A 27134-nucleotide genomic window follows, 5' to 3' on the forward strand; every position below is an offset into this window, starting at 1 on the left:
TTGTTTGGTGGGCCCAGGCTGGATTCGAACCCGCCACCTCTGGTGTATGTAGCTGGCGCCCTAGCCGCTTGAGCTACAGGCGTTGAGCCCTGAAGTGTTTTCTTATCAGAGTGTGCCAGGTCCTTCACACTGTGGTCTGCAGCATTCCTGGCAAGCAGCCCTTGTCCAAGGCTCAACTTCCCAGCCACCTGGGCACAGAGTTGAGAAGAAGGAACTAGAGTGTGTGTCAGGGAAATAGCCGGGGGTGGGGCTGTGACGTGGGGAAGGGCGGGGCAGTGGCAGGTGAGACGCCAGGTCTCCCTGGCTCCAATCACTCCGGAGACTGAGCCATGGGGGGAAAGCAGGACGAGGATGAGGCTTTTGGTGAGGCTGGGGCCGCTGCGGGAATGGTAGCTGAGGCTGGTTCCAGTGAGGGGAAATAAGGAGAGTCCTGGGTCCCCGAGGGGTGGGCTGGGAAACAGGAGTAGAAGGAAGGAAGGAGTCAGGGTCCTGGGAGGAGGATGGGGCTCCCGGGATGGGAGCCATTGCTGGAGTCGTTGGGAAGTGCAGCTGTAGTCTGGGTGTCAGTGAGGAGTTGGGGCTGTGATCACTTGGAGGGCTGGGAGCCTTGCAGGGGTAGAGGATTTCAGGCCTGGACCCTGGGTCCCTGAGGGCTGAGCCCTGGGAAACAAAGCCTGAAAGACGAGCAGGGTCAGGGGCCTGAGGAAGAAAACGGGACGGGGGGCTGGGAGTGGCTCATGCTGCAGAGCCTGCACGAGGTGAGATTTGAGTCCCTGTGAGGAGGAGTTTCAGCCTGGACTCTGGGTCCTTGAGGGAGAAAACTGCTGGTGACCCTCCTGCTGGGGTCTCTGTGAAAAGTGGCAGGAGGAGTGAGTTCTGGGGGTTCTTGTGAGGAGTTGGGGCTAAGAGTTGCCTCCAGTTTCTTGGGAATAAGGAGTAGGGTCCTAGGGTACTTTGAGGAATAGGGGCAGGGCCTTCTGAGGTTCCTGTGAAGGGTGATAAAGGGGGAGAGGGTAGGGAGAGAGAGAAAGGAGTCTATTTCCAGAATCTCTTGAGAGGAATAGAGGCCAGGGGTCTGAGGAGAGGGAGCTGAGGACCAGCTTGGGACCCCTATGGGCAGTGGGGGTGGGGGCACAGAGGCCCTTTTGAGTTTGGAGGTCTGAGCTCCTGGTATCCAGGGGAGGAAACCTCAAAGGAGGGGCCTCCATGGGGCGTGGCTTGAGTTCCTTAGGGCTTGAGAAAGGGGCAGCTAGGACTCCCTGGTAGACTTCCTGGAGCAGCTCTGGATCAATCATTGACATCATGTCCATAAGCCACTGAGGGACAGAGTCCAGAGCACCCGGTCAGAAAGGACCCCACCCCACGCCTTCCCAAGCTCTTGCCAAGCCTTAGCCAGTCCTCCTCAATGCCCACAGGACCCTGGCTGCCTGGCCCCACCTCCTCCCTGTGTGTACTCAGGGAGGACCAGGAACAGGATGCAGCCACAATCTCAAAGGCCGGGCTCAGGTGTTACCCTGACTGCCTGCCCAGAGCCTGGTGGTGGCCCAGGACTAAGGTCCCTCTAAAGGGGGGTCTGCAGGGGGCCCCTCTTTCCCCAGGCCCTGTACTCATGGCCTCCAGCCAGAGGGTGGAGGTAGGGCGTGGGACAGATGTGGGGAGGGGGCTGGGGATCTGAGTAATCCCTGAGTAGAGCATAGAGAGGGGAAAGGGATGGAGATGAGGGTGTGAGAGCCACTGAGACACAAGAACCCCGATCCCTGCTGGAGAGAGACTCAGGAGAAATGGGGGGGGCAGGACACGAAGGCCATTTCCCAGGCTGACAGCCTTGAGGTGTGAGTGGGAAACTATAAAGGTCCCCGCCCCCCTCCCAACATAGTTGCCAGGGCCGAATTCACAGTGAGCTGCTGAGGCTGAGCCTCCCTCTCCTGCTCTCCAGTGTCCCCTCCTGCCAGGCTTGCCCAGAAAGGATATGTGGAGACAGAGTCCTAATTTTCCACCCTCTTCCCCATTCCCCTCAGGGAAGCCAGTCCAATATGACCCCTCCTTTCGAGGCCCCATCAAGAACAGGTGAGTTCTGGGTTCTGCCCCTGGGGGTGGAGGGAGTTATATATTTGCTCTGTATTTGCTGTAATATTAGTAAGAAACATGTAAGAAAAAAATCTCTGCTGGACATGGTAGCTCATGCCTGTAATCCCAGCATTCTGTAAGGCAGAGGCAGGAAAATCGCTTGGGCCAGGAATTTGAGACCAACCTGGGCGACACAGCCAGACCCCATCTCTACAAAACAGAAAAATTAGGTGGATGTGGTGGCTCCATCCAGTAATCCCATCTACTCTGGAGGCTGAAGCAGGAGAATCACGTGAACCCAGGGGTTTGAAGCTTCTTAAGTTATGATGACTGCACTGCACTCTAGCCTGGGCTACCGAGTGAGACCCTGTCTCGAAAACTTGTGAAAAAGTAAACATCCTGCCCTGAGAGAGTGGGCCCCTGGCGGGATAGTTAAATCTTTAAGGGGGACTAAGGGGATTCTGGGTGCTGAGGGTGATGACTTGGGTGATTGACTACACAGATATGTGTGTTTGGGGAGAACTTACCCTGCTGAGCACTGGGTATGAGTTGTGCACTGTTCTGTTAGACTTCAGAAGAAAGTTTACCCACCCAGCTGAGATCTAGCTTCCTTCCTTCCTTCCCTCCCTCCTTCCCTCCTTCCCTTCTTTCCCTTTTCCCTTCCCTCCCTCCCTTCCCTTTTCTTTCTTTCTTTCAAGACAGAGTCTCACTATGTCGCCCTTTGTAGAGTGCTGTGGCATCACAGCTCACAGCAACCTCAAACTCTTGGGCTTAAGTGATTCTCTTGCCTCAGCCTCCCAAGTAGCTGGGACCACAGGCGCCTGCCACAATGCCTATTTTTTTGTTGGAGTTGTCATTGTTGTTTTAGCTGGCCCGGGCCGGGTTCTAACCTAGGAGCCTTGGTGTATGTGGCTGGTGCTCAACTCACTGAACTATGGGTGCCGCTCCAACCTGAAACTCTTGGGCTTGAGCAATTCTCTTGCCTTAGCCTCCCAAGTAGCAGGGACTGTAGGCGTCTGCCACAACTCCCAGATATTTTTTAGAGACAGGCTCTCACTCTTGCTCAGGGTAGCCTCGAACCCATGAGCTCAGGCAATCCACCCATCTCAGCCTCTCAAGAACTAGGATTACAGGCGTGAGCCACTGCACCCAGCCTCTCTATTTTTAATTTTTATTTTTATTTATTTTATTTTTGAGACAGAGTCTCGCTTTGTCACTCTAAGTAGAGTGCCATGGTGTCATAGCTCACAGCAACCTCAAACTCTTGGGCTGAAGCGAGTAGGGTGCCGGCCCCATATACCGGAGGCAGCAGGTGGCAGGTTCAAACCCAGCCCTGGCCAAAAACTGCAAAAAAAAAAGAAAAAGAAAAAGAACAAAATCACTTTCATTATCAGATTCTATTACATTTCTTTTTTTGCCATTTTGGTGGTCTAAAATCAGATTCATACGCCACAGCACTCTACTGAGGGTGACAAAGTGAATCTCTGTCTCAAAAATGAATAAATAAATAAAATAAAAGGACCCCACAGGATATCTACATAGCCCTTATCTTATAGATAGGGAAACTGAGACTTAGAGAAAAGAAAAATAATCGCTCAGGTCATCAAGCCCAGTAGAGTTTGATTCATTCATAAAATCAGATTCATAACTATCTTCCAATAAACTATCATTTTCCAGATCACTACAAAATACTTCAAAATCACTCAGACAATCAGATAAAGCATGTGCATATAATTCATTAAAACGTTCTTCGATGTCAGCTCGGTGCCTGTAGCTCAGTGGTTAGGGTGCTGGCCACATACACAGTGGCTGGTGGATTGGATCCTGGCCCGGGCCTGCTAAACAATGACAACTACAACAACAACAACAACAAAAATAGCCGGGCATTGTGGAGGGCGCCTGTAGTCCTAGCTACTTGGGAGGCTGAGGCAAGAAAATCACTTAAGCCCAAGAGTTTGAGGTTGCTGTGAGCTTTGACACCATAGCACTTTACCCAGGGCAACAGCTTGAGACTCTCAAAACAAAACAACAACGACGAAAATTGCAATAGCTAATGCAAGAGCAAACATGAGTTAACTTGTGACCAGTCAACAATGTTTGGGCATGAAAACATGAGTTAACTCATGACCTATTGATGCCCGTTCGCCAGCATCCCATAATTCTCCAACTTGTGACCCATCTGGACCATGCCTCCAGCATCAGGTCCTCAAAGGCTTCGAAAGCTCAGACTCTCATTTCTCTCTCAGGAGCTGCACAGATGTCATCTGCTGTATCCTCTTCCTGCTTTTCATTTTGGGTTACATCATGGTGGGGATTGTGGGTAAGTTTTCAGCTGCTCAGCATTGGGGTGGTGGGTGAGGGGTAGTAACCCAAGGAGGGTGCTGCACCCACCACTGCTCCCTCTGTTGAGTTGTCTGTGCGTCTCTTGTCTTCAGCCTGGATGTATGGAGATCCCCGGCAAGTCCTGTACCCCAGGAACTCTACTGGGGCCTACTGTGGGATAGGGGAGAACAAGTGAGTACAAAGGTGGGCAGGAGGGAGGTGAGGCGGGGCCAGCCAAGAGACACCCCCTTAGCTCAGACTCCAGACCTGACCATGCTTTTCCACATCCCTTCCCTGTCGTTCCCACCCCACCCTCGGCCTGCCTGAGTCAGACCACTCCAGGCCAGACTAAGAACCACAGCTGGGCAGTTAGCTTCTGAATGCCCCAGAAGTGGAAGGCAGTTAGAGTCATGTTAAGTGCATGGATTTTAGGTTTCTGAAGACTGGTGTTTGGATACCCAATGGGACCAAGCTTTGGTTGTATGGCCTTGGGCAAGTTAATCAACCTGTTTGAGGTTTGATTTCCTTGTCTGAAACTCGAGGATGAATCCAGGAATGATGCCAGATCATCAGTTCTTACATGCAGGAAATGTTCAATAAATAATGAAACTTCTAAGGGCCAGGTGTGGTGTAATCCTAGCACTCTGGAAGGTTGAGGCAGGTGAATTGCCTGAGCTCACAGGTTCGAGACCAGCCTAAGCCAGAGGGAGACCTCATCTCTAAAAATAGCCAGGCATGGTGGCGGGCGCCTGTAATCCAGCTACTTGGGAGGCTGAGGCAAGAGAATCACTTAAGCCCAAGAGTTGGAGGTTGCTATGAGCTATGACACCACAGCACTCTTCTGAGGGTGACAAAGTGAGACTCTGTCTCAAAAAAAAAAAAAAAAAGGTGAAACTTCTAATATTTATATAGCATTTGCTCTAGGCATGCAATATACTTTACACATTTGAACTCTTTTTAACCCCCATTATGACTTTGCTCAAGGTCAGAAAACTGGTAAGAGGTACGTAGCTCCAAAGTTCATGCTCTCAGCTATTTAAATTAACTGTTGCAGTGCTGAATTGTTCTGAGAAAACTTCCCCATGTCTCCCCTTCCTCACCATCTGAGACAGAGCCAGGAGCTTGGTGTGACTCTTCTGGGCTATGCTGGGCCCACTCTAGTCTTGGGGACCGCCCTATAGTCCCTCTCCTCCCCCAACACCTGGCCAGGCCATGATACATATGCTTCCTCCCCTCCTGCAGAGATAAACCATATCTCCTGTACTTCAACATCTTCAGCTGCATCCTGGCCACCAACATCATCACAGTCGCTGAGAATGGCCTACAGTGCCCCACACCCCAGGTCAGATCCTGGGACCTGCTTCTGCCCCAGATTTGCCTCAGGGTCTCAGGTACCAGCCCCCTTAGCATGATCTCTGCCCCCAGGTGTGTGTGTCCTCCTGCCCAGAAACCTCATGGACCGTGGCAGAGAACCAGTTCTGGCAAACAGTTGGCGAGGTCTTCTATACTAAAAATACAAACTTTTGTCTGCCAGGGGTGCCCCGGGATATGGTGAGCTCCCCCAACACCATCTCTGTCACCCAGGAAGGCCTACAGTGGGTGGGGGTGGGAAGAGAAGGATAGATGATCACCAGGCTGGCTCTCCTGGAGAGGGCGGGATGGCTGAGCCCCACAGGGTGGTGGTGGTGAAGAAACCCACTTCATCCTGCTCTATGTCTGTCTGTCCTCCCACACATACAGCAAGTGTTCAAAAGCCTACAACAGGAACTCTGCCCCAGTTTCCTCCTCCCCTCTACTCCAGGTAAGAAGCACAGATTCCTTCCTCAGCCATCGTCTAACCCAATATTTTCATTGCTTAAATGAGGAAATCAGACCCAAAGAAAGTAAAGTCACACAGCTTGTTTTCTTTTCTTTTCATTTTGAGACAGAGTCTCAAGCTGTCACCCTGGGTAGAGTGCTGTGTCATCATAGCTCACAGCAAACTCAAACTCTTAGGCTCAAGCCATCCTCTTGCTTCAGCCTCCTGAGCCGCTGTGACTACAGCCCTTGCCACAATGCCCAGCTTGTTTTATCTATTTTTTACATAGTTTTTTTTTTTTTTTTTTGCAGTTTTTGGCCAGGGCTGGGTTTGAACCCATCACTTCTGGCATATGGGGCCGGCGCCCTACTCCTTGAGCCACAGGTGCCATCCTTTATCTATTTTTTTTTTTTTCTTTTGGCCGGGGCTGGGTTTGAACCCGCCACCTCCGGCATATGGGACCAGCGCCCTACTCCTTGAGCCACAGGCGCCACCCTCTTTATCTATTTTTTAATAGAGAGTCTTAGTCTTACTCAGGCTGGTCTCAAACTACTAAGCTCAAGCAATCTTCCCACCTTGACCTCCCAGAGTTCTAGAATTATAGACATGAGCCACCATGCTGGGCCTAAATGTCATTTTTGTAATAGAAAAGATTTTTTTTTGGCTCAGTTCCCATAGCTCAGTAGTTAGGGTGCCAGGCACATACACTGGGGCTGGGGGGTTCAAACCAGCCTGCTAAACAACCATGTCAACAACAACAACAAAAAATAGCTGGGCATTGTGGTGGGTGCCCGTAGTCCTAGCTACTTGGGAGGCTGAGGCAAGAAGATCACTTAAGGGTTTGAGGTTGCTGTGAGCTGTGACGCTACAGCACTCTACCAAGGGCAACATAGTGAGACAGTAATCTCTGTCTTCTATCTCACTATGGTATGGATAAGGTGGTACAAGGAAAACAATTTTTTTTTTTTTTGAGACAGTCTCATTTTGTCACCCTGTAAATAACAAAGCAAGCCTGCCTGACAAAGTTGTGAGCATGCCAAAAAATGGCTCTGTAGGCACACAACAGGTGCCACAGATAGGGATGGGCTGGGAAGGCTTCCTGGAGGAGGTTAGAGCTGAACAGAGAATACTAGATGGGTTTCTGGACGTGAGGGGGCAATGAGAGAGAGGCACAGCAAGAGAAAGCTATAGCAGTGAAGCGGTGAAGAGAAAGTGGACTGCACTCAAGCGGTAGAGCCTGGAAGGCTGACCAGGAAACATGGGCACTGTCTCCAGGTAGAGGCTCTGGAGATGTTCAAGCAGCAGAGGGGCCTAGAGCTCTGGATAATGAAGTCTATGCTGTGCCATGGTCTCCCTGGCATATGGACACAGAGCAGATTGAAGTGTGGCAAGGTGTTGTAAGAGTTGAGGCCAGAGGCCAGCAGGGTTTGAAGCAAAGTAGCGGGGAGGGAAGATGAGGGTGGTCAGGGCCTACAGGGCAGGAGCTCTTGTTTGGTGGTGGAATCCAGAGCAGCCTCTCGGGGGAGCACAGCCCATCACTCCTTCTTCTCCTGAGGGCATGGTGGGCTGGGAGTGGGGCTAGAGACCTACTAGGTGAAGCCCTGGCCCTCCCACATAGCATCTTGTTTCTTCCTTCCAGCTCTGGGACGCTGCTTTCCATGGTCCAATGTTACTCCCCCCGAACTTCCAGGGATTACAGGCAACATCTCCCAGGGCATCAGGTAGGCATCTTCTCCCCCGATCCCCCCGCCACATTGCTGTCCCCCACCCCTTCCCACCCACAGCCCCTCTGACTCTGTCTCTCCTCAACAGTGGTCTTATCGACAGCCTCAATGCCCGAGACATCAGTGTTAAGATCTTTGAAGATTTTGCCCAATCCTGGTACTGGATTCTTGTGTGAGTCACCAGATTCTCCCCTACTCTCTTGCCCTTGCCCCCTCCCTTCCCTGATCCTCTATCCCTTAGTCCAATTTCTGAAGCAGAGGCTTTGGACAGAGGAGGAGGAGCCAGAGTTCAGAATGGACCCCAAGCCTAATGGGACTTATAAGGGAAAGGGGGTCTAATCTGAGGACATTGGGTGATACAAGGAAAGGCATTTGGGAGCCTCTGAGGAAAATGATTTAGGAAACCAGAAGTGACCCTCACCTTTCTCACCTGCCTGCAGTGCCCTAGGTGTGGCTCTGGTCCTGAGCCTGCTATTTATCTTGCTTCTGCGCCTGGTAGCCGGGCCCCTAGTGCTGGTGCTGATCCTAGGGGTGCTGGGTGTGCTGGCATATGGCATCTACTACTGCTGGGAGGAGTACCGAGTGCTGCGGGACAAAGGTGCCTCCATCTCCCAGTTGGGCTTCACCACCAACCTCAGTGCCTACCAAAGAGTGCAGGAGACCTGGCTGGCTGCCTGTGAGTGCCTTGTCCGTCCCAAGGATTGCCCTGGGCCTGTCTGCCCCTGACCCTGACCCAGGACCCTCCACCCCTATCCCCTGCAGTGATCGTGCTGGCTGTGCTTGAAGGCATCCTGTTATTGATGCTCATCTTCCTGCGGCAGCGGATTCGCATCGCCATTGCCCTCCTGACAGAGGCCAGCAAGTTAGGGACTACCTGGGAAGGAGTTTGGGCTGAGGGCAGTGCAAGCCCAGGATGGGGGTGCCAGGGAGCCCCAAAAGGAAAGAACAGAATAGCACAGCTGTTAACACTGCTGTGTAACTTAGCTTATCTGCCTTAGTTTCTCCACCTGTAAAACGGGGGAGTAGTAACAGCTCCTCCCTTACTGGGTTGTGAGTATTAAATGAGTTGGGACTTGACGTGCCTTGGCAGGAATGGTGGTGGTGGTCAGAGGAACATGGGAAATCCAGGTGGGGAGAAGCAGCAGCAGTTTACGCCCAACCAGGAGCTGCCCAGTCTGTCAAGAGATCACACTTTGGGGGCTCTCTAACCTTATTCCCCCGAAGCTGCCCCAGGTGCCTTGAGCCTAATACATTCAGTTTAGTTCATTTGGTGAGCACCTACTGTGTGCCCAGCCCTGAGCTCCTGGGGACACAGGTATGAAAGACAAAGTCTCTGCCCCGGTTTCTGCCAGCCTGGGGTCTGAGGGAGTGGAACAGGCCCTGGCGATGGCAGAGGTGGGCTCCATGTCCCAGCCCCTTGGGAAGACGGGACAGCTGAACCTTCCTGGTGGACACCTTGCTTGTCTCCCTGCAGGGCTGTGGGACACATGATGTCTACCATGTTCTACCCACTGGTCACCTTTGCCCTCCTGCTCATCTGCATTGCCTACTGGGCCGTGACTGCTCTGTATCCTTTGCCCACATAGCCAGTTCCTCCCAGAGTCCCGGGAGTGGGGGAATGAGGCAGTATTTGTCCACACAGTGCCTCAGTATAACTGGAAGAGGCTGTCCCTTTCTCTGTGCAGACACAGAAAGGGTGAGCACAGGCTGAACCTTAGCCTGCTTTGTGTGGGGACCCACCTACACAAGCACCAAAAGCAGGTCCCTAAGGAGAAGCTGTGGAGGCCATACAACATGCCTTCCTTGACTCTCCTCTAGGTACCTGGCCACTTCAGGGCAACCCCAGTATGTCTTATGGGCACCCAATGCCAGCTCACCCAGCTGTGAGAAAGTGCCAATGAATACATCATGCGACCCCATGGTAAGAGGCGGGGAGTGAACATGGAGGGGCCACCGATAGGCTGAGTGGACTTTAGGGACCAACAGGTTCAAATCCTTCATTATGCAGAAGAGATTGAGGCCAAGGAGGGCAAAGGGCTCACTCAGTCACACACACGCTGCCCACGCACAGCTGGAAGGAGCCAGTCCCCTGGTATTCCTCTTGCTGAGCTGCCCATTATGTAGGGAGGGAAACTGAGGCTGGGAGATGTGGCATGCTGTGCCTGAAGGCAGTGTCCCTCGTGCCTAGATACCTGAACTTATTCTTCCCCTCACTAGGACATTCCTCTATCTTCAGGACTATTAACCACTTCACCCTCTTCAGTCTCAGCCTGCTCCCATAAGATGGAGATGATCATAATTTCAGTATGTCTGGGTGGCTGAGAAGATTAAATGACTTTGGGCACAAAAAGTGCTTAGTACTGTGCCTGGCACCTGATAACAGCTTGATAACTGGTTGAGTTGTTTTGTTAATTCGTTCACCCTGAGAACACAGTGCCCTAGGCAGCAGCAAGGTGGGACTCCCTAGGGGGCCTGAGAGAGAAGCTGCTTCCCAAACTCCCCTGTGAGGTTTCCAAGGAGTGGTACCAGGCTGCTGGGATTTCGCGGTCCTCAAAACTGTCATGTCTTCCCTTCATCTGAGCTGAGACCATGGGCTGTGCCCTGTAAGAAAAGGAAGGCTCATTTATGTTTATGGAGGACCCACTATGTGCCAGGCACTGGGCATACAAAGCTCAAAATGACATGAGTCCTGTTTTCTAGTTGCTCATGATCTAGCAATGAAGATGGGCAAACCCACAATTACACAGTGTGGAAAGTTGCTGTTTGCTTTTTTTTTTGTAGGGGGGGTGTTCTTGGGATTTTTTTTTTTCTAGCTGTCACCTGGCTAGAGTGGCATCATGATGGCTCACTGCAACCTCTAAATCCTGGGCTCAAACGATCCTCCTGCCTCAACCTCCCTGGCAGCTGGGACTACTCTCAGCCACCACTCTTGACTACTTTTTTCTATTTTTAATAGAGACAGGGTATCACTCTTGCTCAGACTGGTCTTAAACTCCTGACCTCAAGTAATCCACCCCCCTGAGCCTCCCAGAGTGCTAGGATTATAAGCAGGAGCCAAACATAGACTCAGAAATAATCAGGATTTGGGAAGTCGCATTTGCTAGAAAGTGTTTTTTATTTATTTTCATTTTTTTGAATTTCAGGGTAAGATGGAGATACATACAATTGGTCATATAGTTTGCTTTTGTAAGATTAGTCCAGATTGTAGTGTAACCATCATCCAGGAAGTGTGCAATATACCAGTGCAACGTGCCCATTGTTTTCTATTTGTGTATTATTATAAACACATGCAAAAGTAGAATAGTACAGTGAGTCCCTGTACCCAGATTATCCTGCCATTCTTACTGCATCATTCTCCCCACCCTCCACCATATATATATATGTATATATATATATATTTTTTTTTTTTTGAGACAGAGTCTTACCATGTTTCCCTTGATAGAGTGCTGTGCTGTCACAGCTCACAACAACCTCAAATTCTTGGGCTTAAGTGATTCTCTTGCCTCAACCTCCCAAGTAGCTGGGACCACAGTCACCCACCACAACGCCCGGCTATTTTTTTGTTGCAGTTGTTTAGCTGGCCCAGGCCGGGTTTGAACCCGCCATCTTTGGTGTATGTGGCTGGGGCCGTAACCTCTTGTGCTATGGGTGCCAAGCCTCTTTTGATTTTTTTAGATCAAATTCTGGATATCATGCCATTTCACCAGTAAATATATTAGGATGGATCTCAATAGATAAGAACCTTTAAAAAGCATAACCAGCTCAGCGCCTGTGGCTCAAGCAGCTAAGGCTTCAGCCACATACACCTGAGCTGGCAGGTTCGAATCCAGCCTGGGCCCACCAAACAACAAAGATGGCTGCAACCAAAAAATAGCTGGGCATTGTGATGGGCACCTGTCGTTCCAGCTACATGGGAGGCTGAGGCAAGAGAATCACTTAAGCCCAGGAGTTGGGAGGTTGCTGTGAGCTGTGATGCGACAGCACTCTACCCAGGGCAACAGCCTAAGGCTCTGTCTCAAAAAAAAAGCATAACCAGGCTCCGCACCTGTAGCACAGTGCTTATGGCGCCGGCCATATACACCAAGTCTGGCAGGTTCAAACTCAGCCCAAGCCAGCTAAACGATGACTATTGCAACAACAACAAAAAATAGCTGGGCGTTGTGGTGGACACCTTGTAGTCCCAGCTTACTTAGAAGGCTGAGGCAAGAGAATTACTAAGCCTAAGAGTTGGAAGTTGCTGTAAGCTGTGATGCCATGGCACTCTACTGAGGGCGTCATAATGAGACTTTGTCTCAAAAAGTAAAAAATAGGCTCGGTACCTGTAGCTCAAGCGGGTAGGGTGCCAGCCACATACACCACAAATGGCGGGCTCGAATCCAGCCCGGGCCTGCCAAACAACAATGACCATAAAATAGTCGGGCGTTGTGGCGGGCACCTGTAGTCCCAGCTACTTGGGAGGCAGAGGCAGGAGAATCACTTGAGCCCAGGAGTTGGAGGTTGCTGTGAGCTGTAACACCATGGCACTCTACCCAGTGCGACAGCTTGAGGCTGTCTCAAAAAAAAAAAAAAAATAGCCGGGCTTTGTGGCGGACACCTATAGTCTCGCTGAGGCGAGAGAATTGCTTAAGTCTGAGAGTACAACAATGACAACTACAACGAAAAAACATCGGGGCATTGTGGCAGGTACCTGTCCCAGCTACTTGGAGGCTGAAGCAAAAGAATTGCTTAAGCCCAAGAGTTGGAGGTTGCTGTGAGCTGTGATGCCATGGCACTCTACCAAGGGTTACATATTGAGACTCTCTCAAAAATAAATAAATAAAAAATAAAAAGCATAACCACTATACCATCATCTACCATTACCATACCAAACAAAATTAACACTTTATTTTTTATTTATTATTATTATTTTTTAATATCAAAGTTTATTGCAGTTTGGCGGGGGCTGGGTTTAAACCCACCACCCTTGGCATATGGGGCTGGCGCCCTACTCACTGAGCCACAAGCGCCACCCTATTTTTATTTTTTTTTAAGACAGAGTCCCAAGCTGTTGCCCTGGATAGAGTGCCATGGCATCACAGCTCACAGCAACCTCAAACTCTTAGGGTTGATTCTCTTGCCTCAGCCTCCCGAGTAGCTGAGACTACAGGCGCCCACCACAATGCCCAGCTATTTTTTTTTGTTGTTGTCACTATTGTTTAGCAGGCCCGGTCCAGGTTCGAACCCGACAGCCCTGGTGCATGTGGCCAGTGCCCTAACCACTGAACTACAAGTGCAAAGCCTACTAATTTAATTTATTAAGAAATATCTCTAACACACTAAAAGATTTTTTTTTTTTTTTTTTTGTAGAGACAGAGTCTCACTGTACCGCCCTCGGGTAGAGTGCCGTGGCGTCACACGGCTCACAGCAACCTCTTAACTCTTGGGCTTACGCGATTCTCTTGCCTCAGCCTCCCGAGCAGCTGGGACTACAGGTGCCCGCCACAACGCCCAGCTATTTTTTGGTTGCAGTTTGGCCAGGGCTGGGCTTGAACCCGCCACCCTCGCCATATGGGGCTGGCGCCCTACTCACTGAGCCACAGGCGCCACCCGATTTTTTTTTTTTTTTTAAACAGAGTCACTATGTTACCCTGGGTAGAGTGCTATGGTGTCACAGCTCACAGCCTAACAGTAATTTCTTTTTCTTTTTTTTTTTTTTTTTTTTTGTAGAGACAGAGTCTCACTGTACCGCCCTCGGGTAGAGTGCCGTGGCATCACACAGCTCACAGCAACCTCTTAACTCCTGGGCTTACGCGATTCTCTTGCCTCAGCCTCCCAGGCAGCTGGGAATACAGGCGCCCGCCACAACGCCCGGCTATTTTTTGGTTGCAGTTTGGCCGGGGCTGGGTTTGAACCCGCCACCCTCGGCATATGGGGCCGGCGCCCTACTCACTGAGCCACAGGAGCTGCCCAACAGTAATTTCTTAATGTTATCAAATATCTGTTCAATTTGCTGGAAAGTGTTTGGTACAAGTTGTAGAGGCTGCTCTGGGGAGGGGATTGTTAAGTGTTATGAAAAAGGTTTTGTCACCTTCATGCCCACCAGGAACACCATGAAGGCACGGCCCACAGAGCCTAGAAGCTCTCATCATGGGGACACTGAAGGGAGCTAAGCACACTCACACAATAGGCAGACCTAACCCTAGAGATGGGAACTGGCTCCTCCAGCTCAGGGATGCTGTTACCTCTTCTACTCTGGGAGGGGCAGGAGCTAGCTGAGAACAGGAGAAGGCCAGGGCTCCTCAGTGAGGTCTCTGAAGGCTGAGCCTGAGTTTATTCTATCCCTCTACTTGCACCAGGCCCAGCCTGTGAACTCCTCGTGCCCAGGGCTGATGTGCGTCTTCCAGGGCTACCTGTCCACAGGCCCAGCACAACGTTCTCTTTTCAACCTACAAATCTATGCAGTCGTGGGGCTCTTCTGGACCCTTAACTGGGTACTGGCACTGGGCCAGTGTGTCCTAGCTGGAGCCTTTGCCTCCTTTTACTGGGCCTTCCACAAGCCCCGGGACATCCCCACCTTCCCCCTGAGCTCTGCCTTTGTCAGAACACTCCGGTAAGCCTGGGAACTGTAACCATGGGGGGTCCCAGGGGTCCAGGGGCTATCCCTGACTAACTCCCTCTGCAGTTACCACACCGGGTCGCTGGCATTTGGAGCCCTCATCCTGACCCTTGTGCAAATAGCCCGTGTCATCTTGGAGTACATAGACCACAAGCTGAGAGGTGAGCCTCAGGGGCAGGAGCTGGGAAGGGCAGCCTGAGGAGCTGGAGAGGCTGTCAGAGACCATTGACCAAATATGAGCTCTTCTTGCTCCCAGGACTGCAGAACCCTATAGCCCGCTGTATCATGTGCTGCTTCAAGTGCTGCCTCTGGTGTCTGGAAAAGTTTATCAAGTTCCTAAACCGGAATGCATACATCATGGTGAGCTGCCCTATGCAAGCAACCCCTCACTCGAGTGCCTCTTGGCCCAAGACCCCTGTCCTGGTTCAGGCAAGCTTACCACAGATAACACCTTCCTGCCTTTCAGATCGCCATCTATGGGAAGAATTTCTGTGTCTCAGCCAAAAATGCCTTCATGCTGCTTATGCGTAACATTGTCAGGTTAGGTGGTCCCCCACCATGTGGTTTCCTCCTTAGATCTCCCACCCCAAGGTTGGCTTCATGGACATGCTGGGCTCAGAAAGGCCCCACACTTCATTTAATGCTCTACTATCCGCCATCTTGAAATGTGAACACTTTTCATTTCACATGGGTCCTCACAATTAGTCAGTTCTGCTCCCAGCCTTGCCAAGCCTCTCACCCCCAACCTAACTTCCTCCTCTCCCTGCCCTAACTTCCCGTATAGGGTGGTCGTCCTGGATAAAGTCACAGACCTGCTGCTCTTCTTTGGGAAGCTGCTGGTGGTTGGAGGCGTCGGTAAGGACTAGGGCCAGGGGCTGCAGGGGCTGCAAGGGCAGCAGGTGGAGGTACTGGGCAGCCTAAGTGACCTCAGAGGAGCTGCCCTGATTTCCAAAACTCTCCCACAGGAGTCCTGTCCTTCTTCTTTTTCTCCGGTCGCATCCAGGGGCTTAGTAAAGCCTTTGAGAACCCCCACCTCAATTATTACTGGCTGCCCATCATGGTGAGTGACTCCCCTCCGGGCCTTACCCCTCCTCCAACTCCCCAAAGGAACCCAGCAGTCCAACAGGCCTTATGTCTTCCAGACCTCCATCCTGGGGGCCTATGTCATCGCCAGTGGCTTCTTCAGCGTTTTCGGCATGTGTGTGGACACACTCTTCCTCTGTTTCTGTGAGTGACACCCCCAGCTACCTCCCCACAACCCCCAGGTAGTGGACTGTTCAGGCTTTTCTGGAGATTTGGTGCTTCTAGAAACAGCAACTTTGGGGCGACGCCTGTGACTCAGTGGGTAGGGCACCGGCTCCATATACTTAGAGTGGCGGGTTCAAACCCTGCCAAACTGCAACAAAAAATAGCCATGCGTTGTGGTGGGCGCCGTAGTCCCAGCTACTCGGGAGGCTGAGGCAAGAGAATCGCCTAAGCCCAAGAGGTGGAGGTTGCTGTGAGCTGTGAGGCCACTGCACTCTACCAAGGGTGATACAGGGAGACTCTGTCTCTACAAAAGAAAAGATAGCAACTTTCTGAGTTAAAAGAGCCACAGGAAGAAGAAAATAAATAAATACAAAAGAGCCAGAGGATGCCTCTTGTGACATCCTAAAGCCAGGGTTTGCAAAAGAAAGGAAGGCGTGAGTGCCCAGGCTGGTAGGCTCTCCTAGTAAGGAGCATGCCTGTGGAGAGGCTTCTTCCTGTCTTTCCCCAGGAAGTCAAGGGTAGAAGTTAGCAACGAGAGAGACTTCCCAGCAGGTGGCTGTAGTGAGACGTGATTTTCTTACCCTGTTACGTATATCCATTCAGGGCTTGGTATGTGGCATGCTCTGCGTGACCAACACGCATTTTTTCTGTTGGTTCTTCTTATCACTCCAAAATATAGTATTACCGACTCTACTTTGCATGAGGAAACTGAGATTACAAAAGCTGCCTGGAAAAAAATTCCAGCCTGCGGTGGTGGTGGTGCAGCCAGGGGCCTCCCTGTCCAGGATTTCCCCGGGGTTGCGGGCGGCCCCCAAACACAGCCCTAACTCGTCTCTGTTGCGGCTCAGTGGAAGACCTGGAGCGGAACGACGGCTCCCTGGACCGGCCCTACTACATGCCCAAGGCCCTTCTGAAGATTCTGGGCAAGAAGAACGAGGTGCCCCAGGCGAACAAAAAGAGGAAGAAGTGAGAGATCCAGGCTCTGATCCAGGATTGCACCCCGCCTGTACAGCCGCCCACCCTTATTTCGCCTTACAGATCTCAATTTTGTAATAAAAAGATTTTATTGTGGCGCCTGTGGCTCAGTGAGTAGGGCGCCGGCCCCATATACCGAGGGTGGCGGGTTCAAACCCAGCCCCGGCTGAACTGCACCCAAAAAACAGCCGGGCGTTGTGGCGCCTGTAGTCCCAGCTACTCGGGAGGCTGAGGCAGGAGAATCGCGGAAGCCCAAGAGCTAGAGGTTGCTGTGAGTCCTGTGACATCATGGCACTCTACTGAAGGCGGTAAAGTGAGACTCTGTCTCTACATTAAAAAAAAAAAAGATTTTATTAAAAGTTGATATTTTGTTTTCTCAAAGTCCTTGACTTTCATTCCCTCCATCGCTAAGTGCTACCTTTTTCTTTCCCCCGCCGAGCCCTTTAAAACTGGCCCCGCCTCTGTGACACGTTCTGGAGCTGCGGCCAATCAAAACGGCCACTCAGGTGACACTATCCCCTTCCTCTTGCGGCCGGTTCGCCTCCCGCCCGGGTCACGCGCTCTGGGGCCAATGGGAAGGGCCAGCTGTGAGGTCCTGCGAGATCACGTGGAGGAAGGTTGCGGAGAGGAACAGGGGTGGATCAGGGCTTTAAAGGGTCCGGGTCAGCTGACTGACTCTCACCCTGTGTATGTAGTCCAGTGGCCAGCGTCGCTGCAGCCGAGGGAAGAGATGACAGGGGAGAGGCCGGGCGCAGCGCTCTTAGGCAGACTCCGGGGACCGCGAATGCTGGGCTTCTGGGGAGACTGTGGGGTTCAGGTGTTTGCTGCGATCTTCTTGCTGCTGTTGTCTGTGGCAGAATTCGAGACTAGGGCTGAGGATGACTTCGATCTGGTGAGTCACCCCTTGAATAGTCCTATACTCGATCTACGCAGGTGGCGGATGCCCATTCTCCCCCGGGACGCGAGCGACTATGCAAGCCACCTTTCCGCGGCATGATTTTCTCCCTTCTCCCAGACCTGGGTCCCTCCCATCAGCACCCAACCTCTCCTCTCCGCCCCTCTCCCGCCCCATCTTCTTCATTCATGCCCCATCCTCTTCTGAGGATCCCCTTCCCTCCCAGAGAGGACTCCTCCCCTCGTAGCCTTTCCCCCGCTCTGAGCCGCCAGCTTCACTCCAAACCCTCCTTCGGGTTCCTCTTTCTTGTCATAGGACCCCAGCCCCTGCTCGGGATCCCCCAAATCCTCCCTCTTCCATGGGTACCTGAGCTCGAGTGGATATCTGTCTGTCCTAAAACCCCAAGACAAGTTTGTCCGTTTTGACCCTTCCTCCTCCTGTGGCAGGTGCAACCACTGGTGACTATGGAGCAACTGCTGTGGGTAGGCGGGAGACAGATAGGCTCAGTGGACACCTTCCGCATTCCGCTCATCACAACCACTCCTCGGGGCACTCTCCTCGCCCTTGCTGAGGCCAGAAAAATGTCCTCATCCGATAAAGGGGCCAAGTTCATTGCCCTGCGGAGGTCCACAAACCAAGGTATAAAGCTCTCACCGTGGATTAGATGGGTGGGAAATCCGAGGGGCCCAAGGGCCCTGAAGATAGGGGAACTTGGAAGGATGTACACCTGGGACCCTGAAAGGTTGGAGGAACCCAAGGAGGGAAAGTGTCCAGTGCAGTGATCTGGAAACTGTATTCATCAAGGAGTTGAACATTCATTCAACAAGTATTTATTGAGTAACAGCTACATAGCTGGCATTGCTCTGGGTTCTATGAATACAGCCATTTAAAAAATAAACCATGGTTGGGTGGCGCCTGTGTCTTAAAGGAGTAGAGCACGGGCCCCATATGTTGGAGGTGGTGGGTTCAAACTCAGCCCCAGCCAAAAACTGCAAAAAAAAAAAAAAAAAAAATAGACCATGGCATAGCATGGTGGTGCAGGCTTGTAACCCTAGCACTTCTGGAGGCTGAGGCAGGTGGATTGCTTGAGCTCAGAAGTTGGAGACCAGCCTGAGCAAGAGCAAGACCTCCACCTCTAAAAACATAGATATTTTTGGTAGTGATAGTGATAGGCACCTGTAGTCCCAGCTACTGGGGAGGCTGAGGCAAAAGGATTGCTTAAGCCCAAGAGGTTGCTGTGAGCTATGCTGTGAGCCACTCCACCCAGGGCAACAAAGTAAGACTCTGTCTCAAAAACATAAATAAAAAATAAAAATGAAAAACAGACCAAAATCTCTGCCCTCACAGGACTTAATATTATATGGGAGGAAACAAACGAGCATAATAAATAAGTAAATTTATTTTTTGTGTTGAAAAGAGGTGAATGCAATAGAGAAAAATAAAACAGGGGCTATAAGAGTGCTGGTGTTTGATTGTACCCCAGGGCTATTGCAAGGCCTCAGGTCCCTAGCAGGAGGTGGAAAAGTTAACGGGCACTGGTAGAAAGTGTACCTCCAGAGGCTCACTCTGGGTTTCTTCCTGCCCCTTTTTTTTTCAGGCAGCACATGGTCCCCTACAGAGTTCATTGTAGATGATGGGGAGACTCCAGATGGACTGAACCTTGGGGCAGTGGTGAGCGATAATGAGACAGGAGTGGTATTTCTTTTCTACTCCATCTGTGCTCACAAGGATGGCTGCAGTGTGGCCTCCACCATGATAGTATGGAGCAAGGATGATGGCGTTTCCTGGAGCCCACCCCGGAATCTTTCCCTGGATATTGGCACTGAAGTGTTTGCCCCTGGACCAGGCTCTGGCATTCAGGTCTCTGTCGTGGGAGATAGAAGGAAAAGGGGCTGCCTTATGGAGAGTCTGGAGGATGCCCCCAAATGGACTCTTTCCCAAGGGGAAGATCTTGTGAAGTCAGATTTTCTGTCTTGGGTGGGATTCCTCGAAAACAAAGGACATCCTTGCTATGTGTAGTGGCATGCACCTGTAGTCCCAGCTACTCTAGAGACTGAGGTAGGAGGATCACTTGAGCCCAGGAGCCACTGCACACCAGCCTGGGCAACATAGGGAGACCTGTCTCTAATAAAGAAAAGAAAGAAAAAAAGAGACATCCTGGATGAACACCCACTAGGTAAAGAGTTAACTTTGCCTTTGGCTTCCCATTTTAGGCTTGTCCATTCAGTGCTTTCATGCAAAGTAGAAAAAAACACTCCTTGTTTTGGGCAGATGTAGCCTTCACAGGTTGGTTTAAGCTCTTTTGAACCCCGAGGCTAGGCCACTGGTGTGCAACAAAATGTCTAGCTGTACACCCTGGGTGTACTAAAGTAGCATATTCTGGTAACAGATACTTAATTCAAGCCATGTGTTTGTAGGAGGATCCTCAATGACCCAAGGGCAGAACTGAAGGGGATCAGATGTGTCCTCACACTTGGGAGGTAGTAGTTTCCCTGTCTCTGCTTCTGAGTCCTATGATGTCTCCCTCTTTGACACCCAGCTTCCCTTCCCACAGAAACAGCGGGAGCCGAGGAAGGGCCGTCTCATCGTGTGTGGCCATGGGACACTAGAGCGGGATGGAGTCTTCTGTCTCCTCAGTGATGACCACGGTGCTTCCTGGCGCTATGGGAGTGGGGTCAGCGGCATCCCCTTTGGCCAGCCCAAGCGGGAAAATGATTTCAACCCCGATGAATGTCAGGTCAGGAGTCCATGAGATGTTCCCCACCTACTTGACCATTTCACCCACAGATACATGGCTGGCCCAGTTCTGTGCTACCCAGCTCTGTGCAACCTGGCTTTGCTCCCTCAGGACCTAGGCATTTGCCTTGTACTTTCCCTGAGGTCCCATTCTCTCCCCTCAGCCCTATGAGCTCCCAGATGGCTCAGTCGTTATCAATGCCCGAAACCAGAACAACTACCACTGCCACTGCCGGATTGTCCTCCGCAGCTATGATGCCTGTGATACACTGAGACCCCGTGATGTGACCTTTGACCCTGAGCTTATAGACCCTGTGGTAGCTGCAGGAGCTGTAGCCACCAGCTCTGGCATTATCTTCTTCTCCAACCCAGCCCATCCAGAGTTCCGTAAGTGCCTGACAGTGGGGTCAGCAGGGGGAGGCCCTGGTCTAAATGAGGCCTGGGAAGAGACCTTTCTTCCCTGACCCTCCTGCTCTCCCCAGGAGTGAACCTGACCCTGCGCTGGAGCTTCAGCAATGGTACTTCCTGGCGGAAAGAGAAGGTCCAGCTATGGCCAGGGCCCAGTGGGTACTCATCCCTGGCAGCCCTGGAGGGCGGTGTGGATGGAGAGCAGCAGGGCCCACAGCTCTACGTCTTGTATGAGAAAGGCCGGAACCACTACACAGAGAGCATCTCTGTGGCCAAAGTCAGTGTCTATGGGATACTCTGAACTGAGCTCCTGCCACAGAGTTAGAAGGCCCTTGACTCACCCTATAGGACCATGGGTCTGCAGAAGGTCTGCTGGAGATGTCTAAAAGAGAGTCCCATCTTCCTTTAGACACTAGAGTTTTACAAACTCAGCTTCCCTTTAGGGAAATCACTTCCGTTAGGACTAAAAGCCCAGCTTTCTCTCCACATGGGAAGCCCTGGGAACCCTTCCTTTCCACATAGTTCCACAGTAGCCACTGACCCTTTCTGCCCCGCCAGGACGTTGATTGGTCCTGTGATGGGCAGGCTAATGGGCCTGTGGAATTGAATGAATGTGAACTCAGGGAACAGAGGAGCTTCCTCTATAGGGTTGGGGGAAGATACTGATTTTGAAGAGGACTGGAGGGCAGGTGAAAGTCCCTGGAGGGCAGGATATTTGGTTTCAGAGTTAGGAAGTAGGTGCACCACCCTCCTTGACTATTTATGAACCCAAATGTTTGTAACTTAAAATTTTTAATGAAAGAGAATGAACATTTGGAGAGTCTCTGTGGTTCAGTCAATGCACATCTTTGTGTCTATTTTCCTCAAAATGTATTTGTGAGGCCGGGAATGAGTTTAGGGGAAAGAGCTGGTGTCTTACTGCCTAGGAAATTCTGACCTTGGCAAATCGAATTCTCTTTTCTCTTTGACTCTTTCTTACAGAAAAACAGGTTGCTAGTCATAGGTATAATGAGGAGTAGAAGGGGAGATAAGTTTGTGGGGTTTTTTGAGACAGTCTCACTTTGTCACCCTTGGAAGACTGCCATGACATCATAGCTCACAGCAACCTCAAATTCTTGGGCTCAAGTGATTCTCTTGCTCAGCCTCCCAAGTAGCCGGAACTGCAGGCACCCGCCACAATGCCCAGCTATTTTAGAGATGGGACTTGCTCTGGCTCAGGTTGGTCTCCAATGTGTGAGCTCAAGCAATCCACCAACCTCAGCCTCCCAGAGTGCTGGAATTATAAGTGTGAGCCACCACGCCTTTAAAATCTCTGTTTTACATTTCACTGTCCTCTGTGAAACAGGGAGCAGGTATGTAAAACGCAGCTGAGGGCCTATCCCAGGCTGGTCTGGCCGAGAAGTGAGCCCTTCCTACAGCAAATTACATGAGCTAATAGCCCAAAGATGGATACTTGTGAAAGGAAGCCAGAAGTCTGTGGGTGAGTGGGAGAGCTCCAGCTTTCTTCCACATAGAAAGAAAATGCAATGGGCTGATGGATTCAGCCGCATGGCTCTGTGCAAGGCCCTGTGGTGGGCCTGCAACTGGCTCATGGCCACCTTCTTCACTCTGGTAGCCTTTGTGCAGGTAAATAATCCAGACGCAGGACTGTGGGTGGTGATGTACATGATACCAGCAGTACTGACTCTGCTTGTTGAATTTAATCCTCTTGTTACAGGTAACATTATTTGGAAGAATGTCTCTGCAATATACTATTCTTTTGTGTGGTCTGGGCTGTCAGCCTGGCCTATACCTCTTGCTTCATACACAACAGAATATCTTACATGAAGAAGGCAGGCTCTAATCTTTAGAAAACTGGAGAGCCAATCAGGCTGGGTCTGTAGATGGCAACATAAGCCAAATGGGTTGAATCACCTCCAGCATGAAGCCCATGGGCTATGGTAAACTCAAGGGAGCGCTCTGGTCTGGTGATTATCACAGCATGGATGAGCCTATGCCACAATTCATCAAAGAATCCAGTTGTGGAAGAATTCAATTGGTTATTGCCACTGTAATCATTCTTTTCTCATGGGTCTATCTGTACATAAACAAGGAAATTCAGTCCTCCAGGCCAACTCAATAGAAGACAACTTTTAAACAACTTTAAGGCTGAGCATGGTGGCTCACGCCTTTAATCCTAGCACTCTGGGAGGCTGATGCAGGTAGAATGCCTGAGCTCACAGGTTCTAGAGCAACCTGAGCAAGAGCCAGATCCCCGTCTCTAAAAACAGCCAGACGTTATGGCAGGCACCTGTAGTCCCACTACTTGGGAGGCTGAGGCAAGAGAATTGCTTGAGCCCAAGAGTTGGAGGTTGCTGTGAGCTATGACACCACCCAACTCTACTGAGGATGAAAGTGAGACTCTGTCTTAAAAATTAAATAAATATATAGGGCAGCGCCTATGGCTCAGTGAGTAGGGCACCAGCCCCATATACCAACCGTGGCGGGTTCAAACCCAGCCCCGGCCAAACTGCAACAAAAAATAGCTGGGCATATGGCAGGTCCCTTTGGTCCCAGCTACTCGGGAGGCTGAGGCAAGAGAATCGCCTAAGCCCAAGAGCTGGAGGTTGCTGTGAGCTGTGATGCCATGGCACTCTACCAAGGGTGACCAAGTGAGACTCTGTCTCTAAAAAAAAAAAAAGAAAAGAAAAGAAATGCACCATTGCATTGTGCCCAGTAGGTGAGGTCCCACCAAATACCCTCCCTACTCCCCCATATATCTCACCATTAAAACAAACATTTTATATTGGCATTATACATCCAAAAACTTAATCACTTTGTGATACTATCTAATACTACATATCCAATCTATACTCAAACTTCATAAAAAATCTTATTTATAGTTGATTTATTCAAATAAGGATCCAAAGAAAAGCATGATGTAGGGACAGTGCCTGTGGCTCAAAGGACTAGGGCACCAGCCCCTTATGCTGGAGGTGGTGGGTTCAAACCCATCCCCGGCCAAAAACTGCACAAAAAAAAAAAAGAAGAAAAGCATTATGTAGCGTTTTGATACCTTTTTTTGTTTCTTTTGAGACAGAGTCTTTGTCATCCTGGGTAGAGTGCCATGGTGTCATAGCTCACAGCAACCTCAAACTCTTGGGCTCAAGTGATCCTCTTGCCTCAGACTTTTTTTTTTTTTCTGAGACAGTCTCATTATGTCGCCCTCGGTAGAGTGCCATGGCTTCACAGCTCACAGCAACCTAGAACTCTTGGGCATAAGTGATTCTCTTGCCTCAGCCTCCCAAGTAGCTGGGACTACAAGTGCCTGCCACAATGCCTGGCTACTTTTCAGTTGTAGCTGTCATTGTTGTTTGGCAGGAGTGGGCTGGATTTAAACCCACCTCCTCTGATGTATGTGGCTGGCCCCCTAGCCACTGAGCTACAGGCTCAAACCTTGCCTCAGAGTCTTGAGTAGCTGGGACTACAGGCGCCTGCCACAACACCCAGCTATTTTTTGTTGCAGTTTGGCTGGGGCTGGGTTTGAACCCGCCACCTTCAGTGTATGGGGCAGATGCCCTACCCACGGAGCCACAGATGCTGCCCAGTAAAAACAATTTTTTTTTTGGTAGAGACAGACTCTCACTTTATTGCCCTTGGTAGAGTGCTGTGCCGTCACAGCTCACAGCAACCTCCAACTCCTGGACTTAAGCGATTCTCTTGCCTCAGCCTCCTGAGTAGCTGGGACTACAGGCACCTGCAACAACGCCAGACTTTTTTTTTTTTTTTTTTGTAGAGACAGAGTCTCACTTTATGGCCCTTGGTAGAGTGCTGTGGCATCACACAGCTCACAGCAACCTCCAACTCCTGGGCTTAAGCGATTCTCTTGCCTCAGCCTCCCGAGTAGCTGGGACTTCAGGCGCCCGCCACAACGCCCGGCTACAGACTGTTTTTTTTGTTGTTGCAATTTGGCCAGGGCTGGGTTTGAACCTGCCACCCTCGGGATATGGGGCTGGTGCCCTACCCACTGAGCCGTAGGCACTGCCCAGTAAAAACAATTTTTTAAAAAGTGCTTTCTCCAGCCTGGGCAACATAGAAAGACCCTGTCTCAGGGCGGCGCCTGTGGCTCAGTTGGTAGGGCGCCTGGGCCCCATATACCGAGGGTGGCGGGTTCAAACCCAGCCCCGGCTGAACTGCAACCAAAAAATAGCCGGGCGTTGTGGCGGGCGCCTGTAGTCCCAGCTGCTCGGGAGGCTGAGGCAGGAGAATCGCTTAAGCCCAGGAGTTGGAGGTTGCTGTGAGCTGTGTGACGCCATGGCACTCTACCGAGGGTGATAAAGTGAGACTCTGTCTCTACAAAAAAAAAAAAAAGAAAGAAAGACCCTGTCTCTATAAAATAAAAATAAATTAGCCAAGTGTGATGCCAGCACCTATAGTCCCAGCTACTCAGGAGGCTGAGATGGAAGGATCACTCAAGCCCAGGAGTTGGAAGCTGTAACATGCTGTGATCGGGCACTCCAGCCTGGGCAATAGAGTGAGACCCTGTCTTTTAAAAAATAATAAAATAAAATAAGGCCAGGCTTGGTGATTCATGCCTGTAATCTCAGCACTTTGGAAAGCCAAGGTGGGACTATCTCTTGAGCTCAGGCATCAAGGATACAGTGAGCTATGAGCACACCACTGCCCTCAAACCAGGTGAGAGAATGAGTCTCTGTCTCAAAATAGATAAATAAATAAATTTCAGAAATTAAAATAATTAAAGCTTTCTCACATCAAGGATATCTGGTTACTCTGAAAAGCAGAATAAATGCTTAACTATCCCCTTTAATTACCAGTTCTCAGAGTGAAGTAATATAATACTTTGCCTTCGTCAGTAAACCACACTGTTACCCCACAGGATGCACATACAGAGGGAGGCTCTACAGGCCTGCAGGAAGCAGGGCAGAGCAATACGGGCAATGTGGTGGCGGGTCTGCCTTTCCAATGCAGGTCACTAAATAGAGGACATGAAGGAGCAAAGGACGGTAGGGGTGCTGCATCTGCAGAGACTGAGACAGCTTTCCCATGTCTAGTGCTGCTAATATTGCACATCCAACATGGTCTAGGTTCAGCGTCCACAGCACAGTGGTTATGGCACCAGCCACAGACACTGAGGATGGCAGGTTCCAACCCAGCCCGAGCCAGCTAAACAACTGCAACAACAACAACAAAAATAGCCGGGCATTGTGGGGGGCACCTGTAGTCCCAGCTGCTTGGGAGGCTGAGGCAAGAGAATCACTTAAGCCCAAGAGTTTGAGGTTGCTGTGAGCTGTGACTCCAGGGCACGCTACCAAGGGCAACATAGTAACACTGTCTCAAAAGAAAGAAAGAAAGAAAAAAAATGTGGTCTTGCTGACAACTTTATTTATCAGAAATAGCTCAGGACAGAGGGGACATGATACTATGAATGCTGACCCATAAGCTTGGGCCTGGTGAAGTACAAGTGGCAGGAGGCTGGGGAGAAAGTGACCACCCTCCTTTTTCATAGCCAAGAATTCTCAGCTTAAAGAGATGACACTCCCCAGGAAGGAAAGGAGGGTATGGAACTCATTATAAACCAGAATCCTGGGCACCACTCTAGAGCAGATTCAGTATCTCTAGAACCAGGTTCCTGAGTCTGCATTTTGATTTTTTTTGTTTTTGTTTTTTTTGAGACAGAGTGCTGTGGCATTACAGCTCACAGCAACCTCAAACTCTTGGGCTTAAGCGATTCTCTTGCCTTAGCCTCCCAAGAAGCTGGGACTACAGGTGCCCTCCACATTGCCTGGCTCCGAGACTGCATTTTTTTTTTTTTTTTGGTCGGGACTAGGTTCGAACCCGCCACCTCCAGCATATAGGGCCAGTGCCCTACTCCTTTGAGCCACAGGCGCCGCCTGAGACTGCATTTTAAACAGGAACTTCAGGACACTAGTGCCAGGGTCACCTGGGCTGCACTTGGAGAAACATTCTCTTAGACAGTTAGTCTAGATTTCTCAAAAGAGAAAATGTCAGGAAGAATTTGTGTCTAAAGAAACCAATAATCATAATAGCTGCCAGGGACCAAACCTGCCCTATTTACCTCTGTATCTTAAATACCTGTCACAACACCCTGTACATGGTGGGCACTTGATACATAAGAAAAGACACATCAAAAATGGGCAAGGTGCTGGGCCAGTGCTTCTCAGAAGTGTCTCAGGATGGGTGGCACTACCTGGGAACAGTTTGAAATGTTCAGCCTCTCCCTTCTCCCACTCCCCAAAGACCTGCAGAAAATCGAAGCTCTGACCAAGGGGCCCAGCAACCAGTGACTTAACAAGCCCTCTAGGTGATTGCAAAGAATGCTCAATCTGAAACCAGGGTCAGAACACT

The 27134-nt window shown here is 50.7% G+C and overlaps 2 protein-coding genes and 1 long non-coding RNA gene across 4 annotated transcripts; 2 read left to right on the forward strand and 1 right to left on the reverse strand.

Annotated features, from left to right (window-relative positions):
* The first annotated feature begins 269 nt into the window (after positions 1–269).
* SLC44A4 (solute carrier family 44 member 4) lies at positions 270–16826 on the forward strand. Of its 2 annotated transcripts, XM_053601375.1 has the most exons (21): positions 270–363; positions 2019–2067; positions 4314–4387; positions 4503–4581; positions 5632–5731; positions 5815–5940; positions 6130–6190; positions 7827–7908; positions 8000–8083; positions 8352–8587; positions 8674–8773; positions 9386–9478; positions 9730–9832; positions 14247–14500; positions 14573–14667; positions 14763–14866; positions 14973–15046; positions 15291–15361; positions 15472–15566; positions 15649–15733; positions 16603–16826. In XM_053601375.1, exons 1-21 carry the CDS (start codon positions 330–332, stop codon positions 16722–16724), a joined length of 2121 nt encoding a protein of 706 aa, XP_053457350.1. In that variant the 5' UTR covers positions 270–329; the 3' UTR covers positions 16725–16826. The 2 variants fall into 2 exon arrangements, with proteins under 2 accessions (XP_053457350.1, XP_053457351.1); XM_053601376.1 differs by lacking the exons at positions 270–363; positions 2019–2067; positions 4314–4387 and having other exon boundaries at positions 8411–8587.
* Positions 16827–16924: 98 nt separating this feature from the next.
* LOC128593405 (uncharacterized) lies at positions 16925–18123 on the reverse strand. Its single transcript, XR_008382351.1, has 3 exons — positions 17991–18123; positions 17412–17577; positions 16925–17056 (listed from the first exon to the last, which is right to left on the reverse strand). It is a non-coding gene; the product is annotated as an uncharacterized LOC128593405 (long non-coding RNA).
* NEU1 (neuraminidase 1) lies at positions 17134–22223 on the forward strand. The gene is made up of 6 exons (XM_053601377.1): positions 17134–17621; positions 18071–18263; positions 19222–19484; positions 20179–20361; positions 20525–20747; positions 20843–22223. The coding sequence occupies exons 1-6, from the start codon at positions 17301–17303 to the stop codon at positions 21067–21069; spliced, it is 1410 nt and encodes a 469-aa protein (XP_053457352.1). The 5' UTR covers positions 17134–17300; the 3' UTR covers positions 21070–22223.
* The last annotated feature ends 4911 nt before the right edge of the window (positions 22224–27134 follow it).

This window comes from Nycticebus coucang, chromosome 9, assembly GCF_027406575.1.
Source record: "Nycticebus coucang isolate mNycCou1 chromosome 9, mNycCou1.pri, whole genome shotgun sequence".
Lineage (NCBI taxonomy): Eukaryota > Metazoa > Chordata > Mammalia > Primates > Lorisidae > Nycticebus > Nycticebus coucang.

Bases quoted from the DNA above. Each gene is read 5' to 3' on its own strand.
- NEU1 (XM_053601377.1), top strand. From the start codon at position 17,301: ATGGGAAGGGCCAGCTGTGAGGTCCTGCGAGATCACGTGGAGGAAGGT. The intron at 18,264-19,221 runs GTATAAAGCTCT...TTTTTTTTTCAG, and splicing joins GCGGAGGTCCACAAACCAAG to GCAGCACATGGTCCCCTACA. The intron at 20,362-20,524 runs GTCAGGAGTCCA...CTCTCCCCTCAG, and splicing joins TCAACCCCGATGAATGTCAG to CCCTATGAGCTCCCAGATGG.
- SLC44A4 (XM_053601375.1), top strand. From the start codon at position 330: ATGGGGGGAAAGCAGGACGAGGATGAGGCTTTTG. The intron at 5,941-6,129 runs GTGAGCTCCCCC...CCACACATACAG, and splicing joins CAGGGGTGCCCCGGGATATG to CAAGTGTTCAAAAGCCTACA. The intron at 9,479-9,729 runs GTATCCTTTGCC...ACTCTCCTCTAG, and splicing joins TACTGGGCCGTGACTGCTCT to GTACCTGGCCACTTCAGGGC.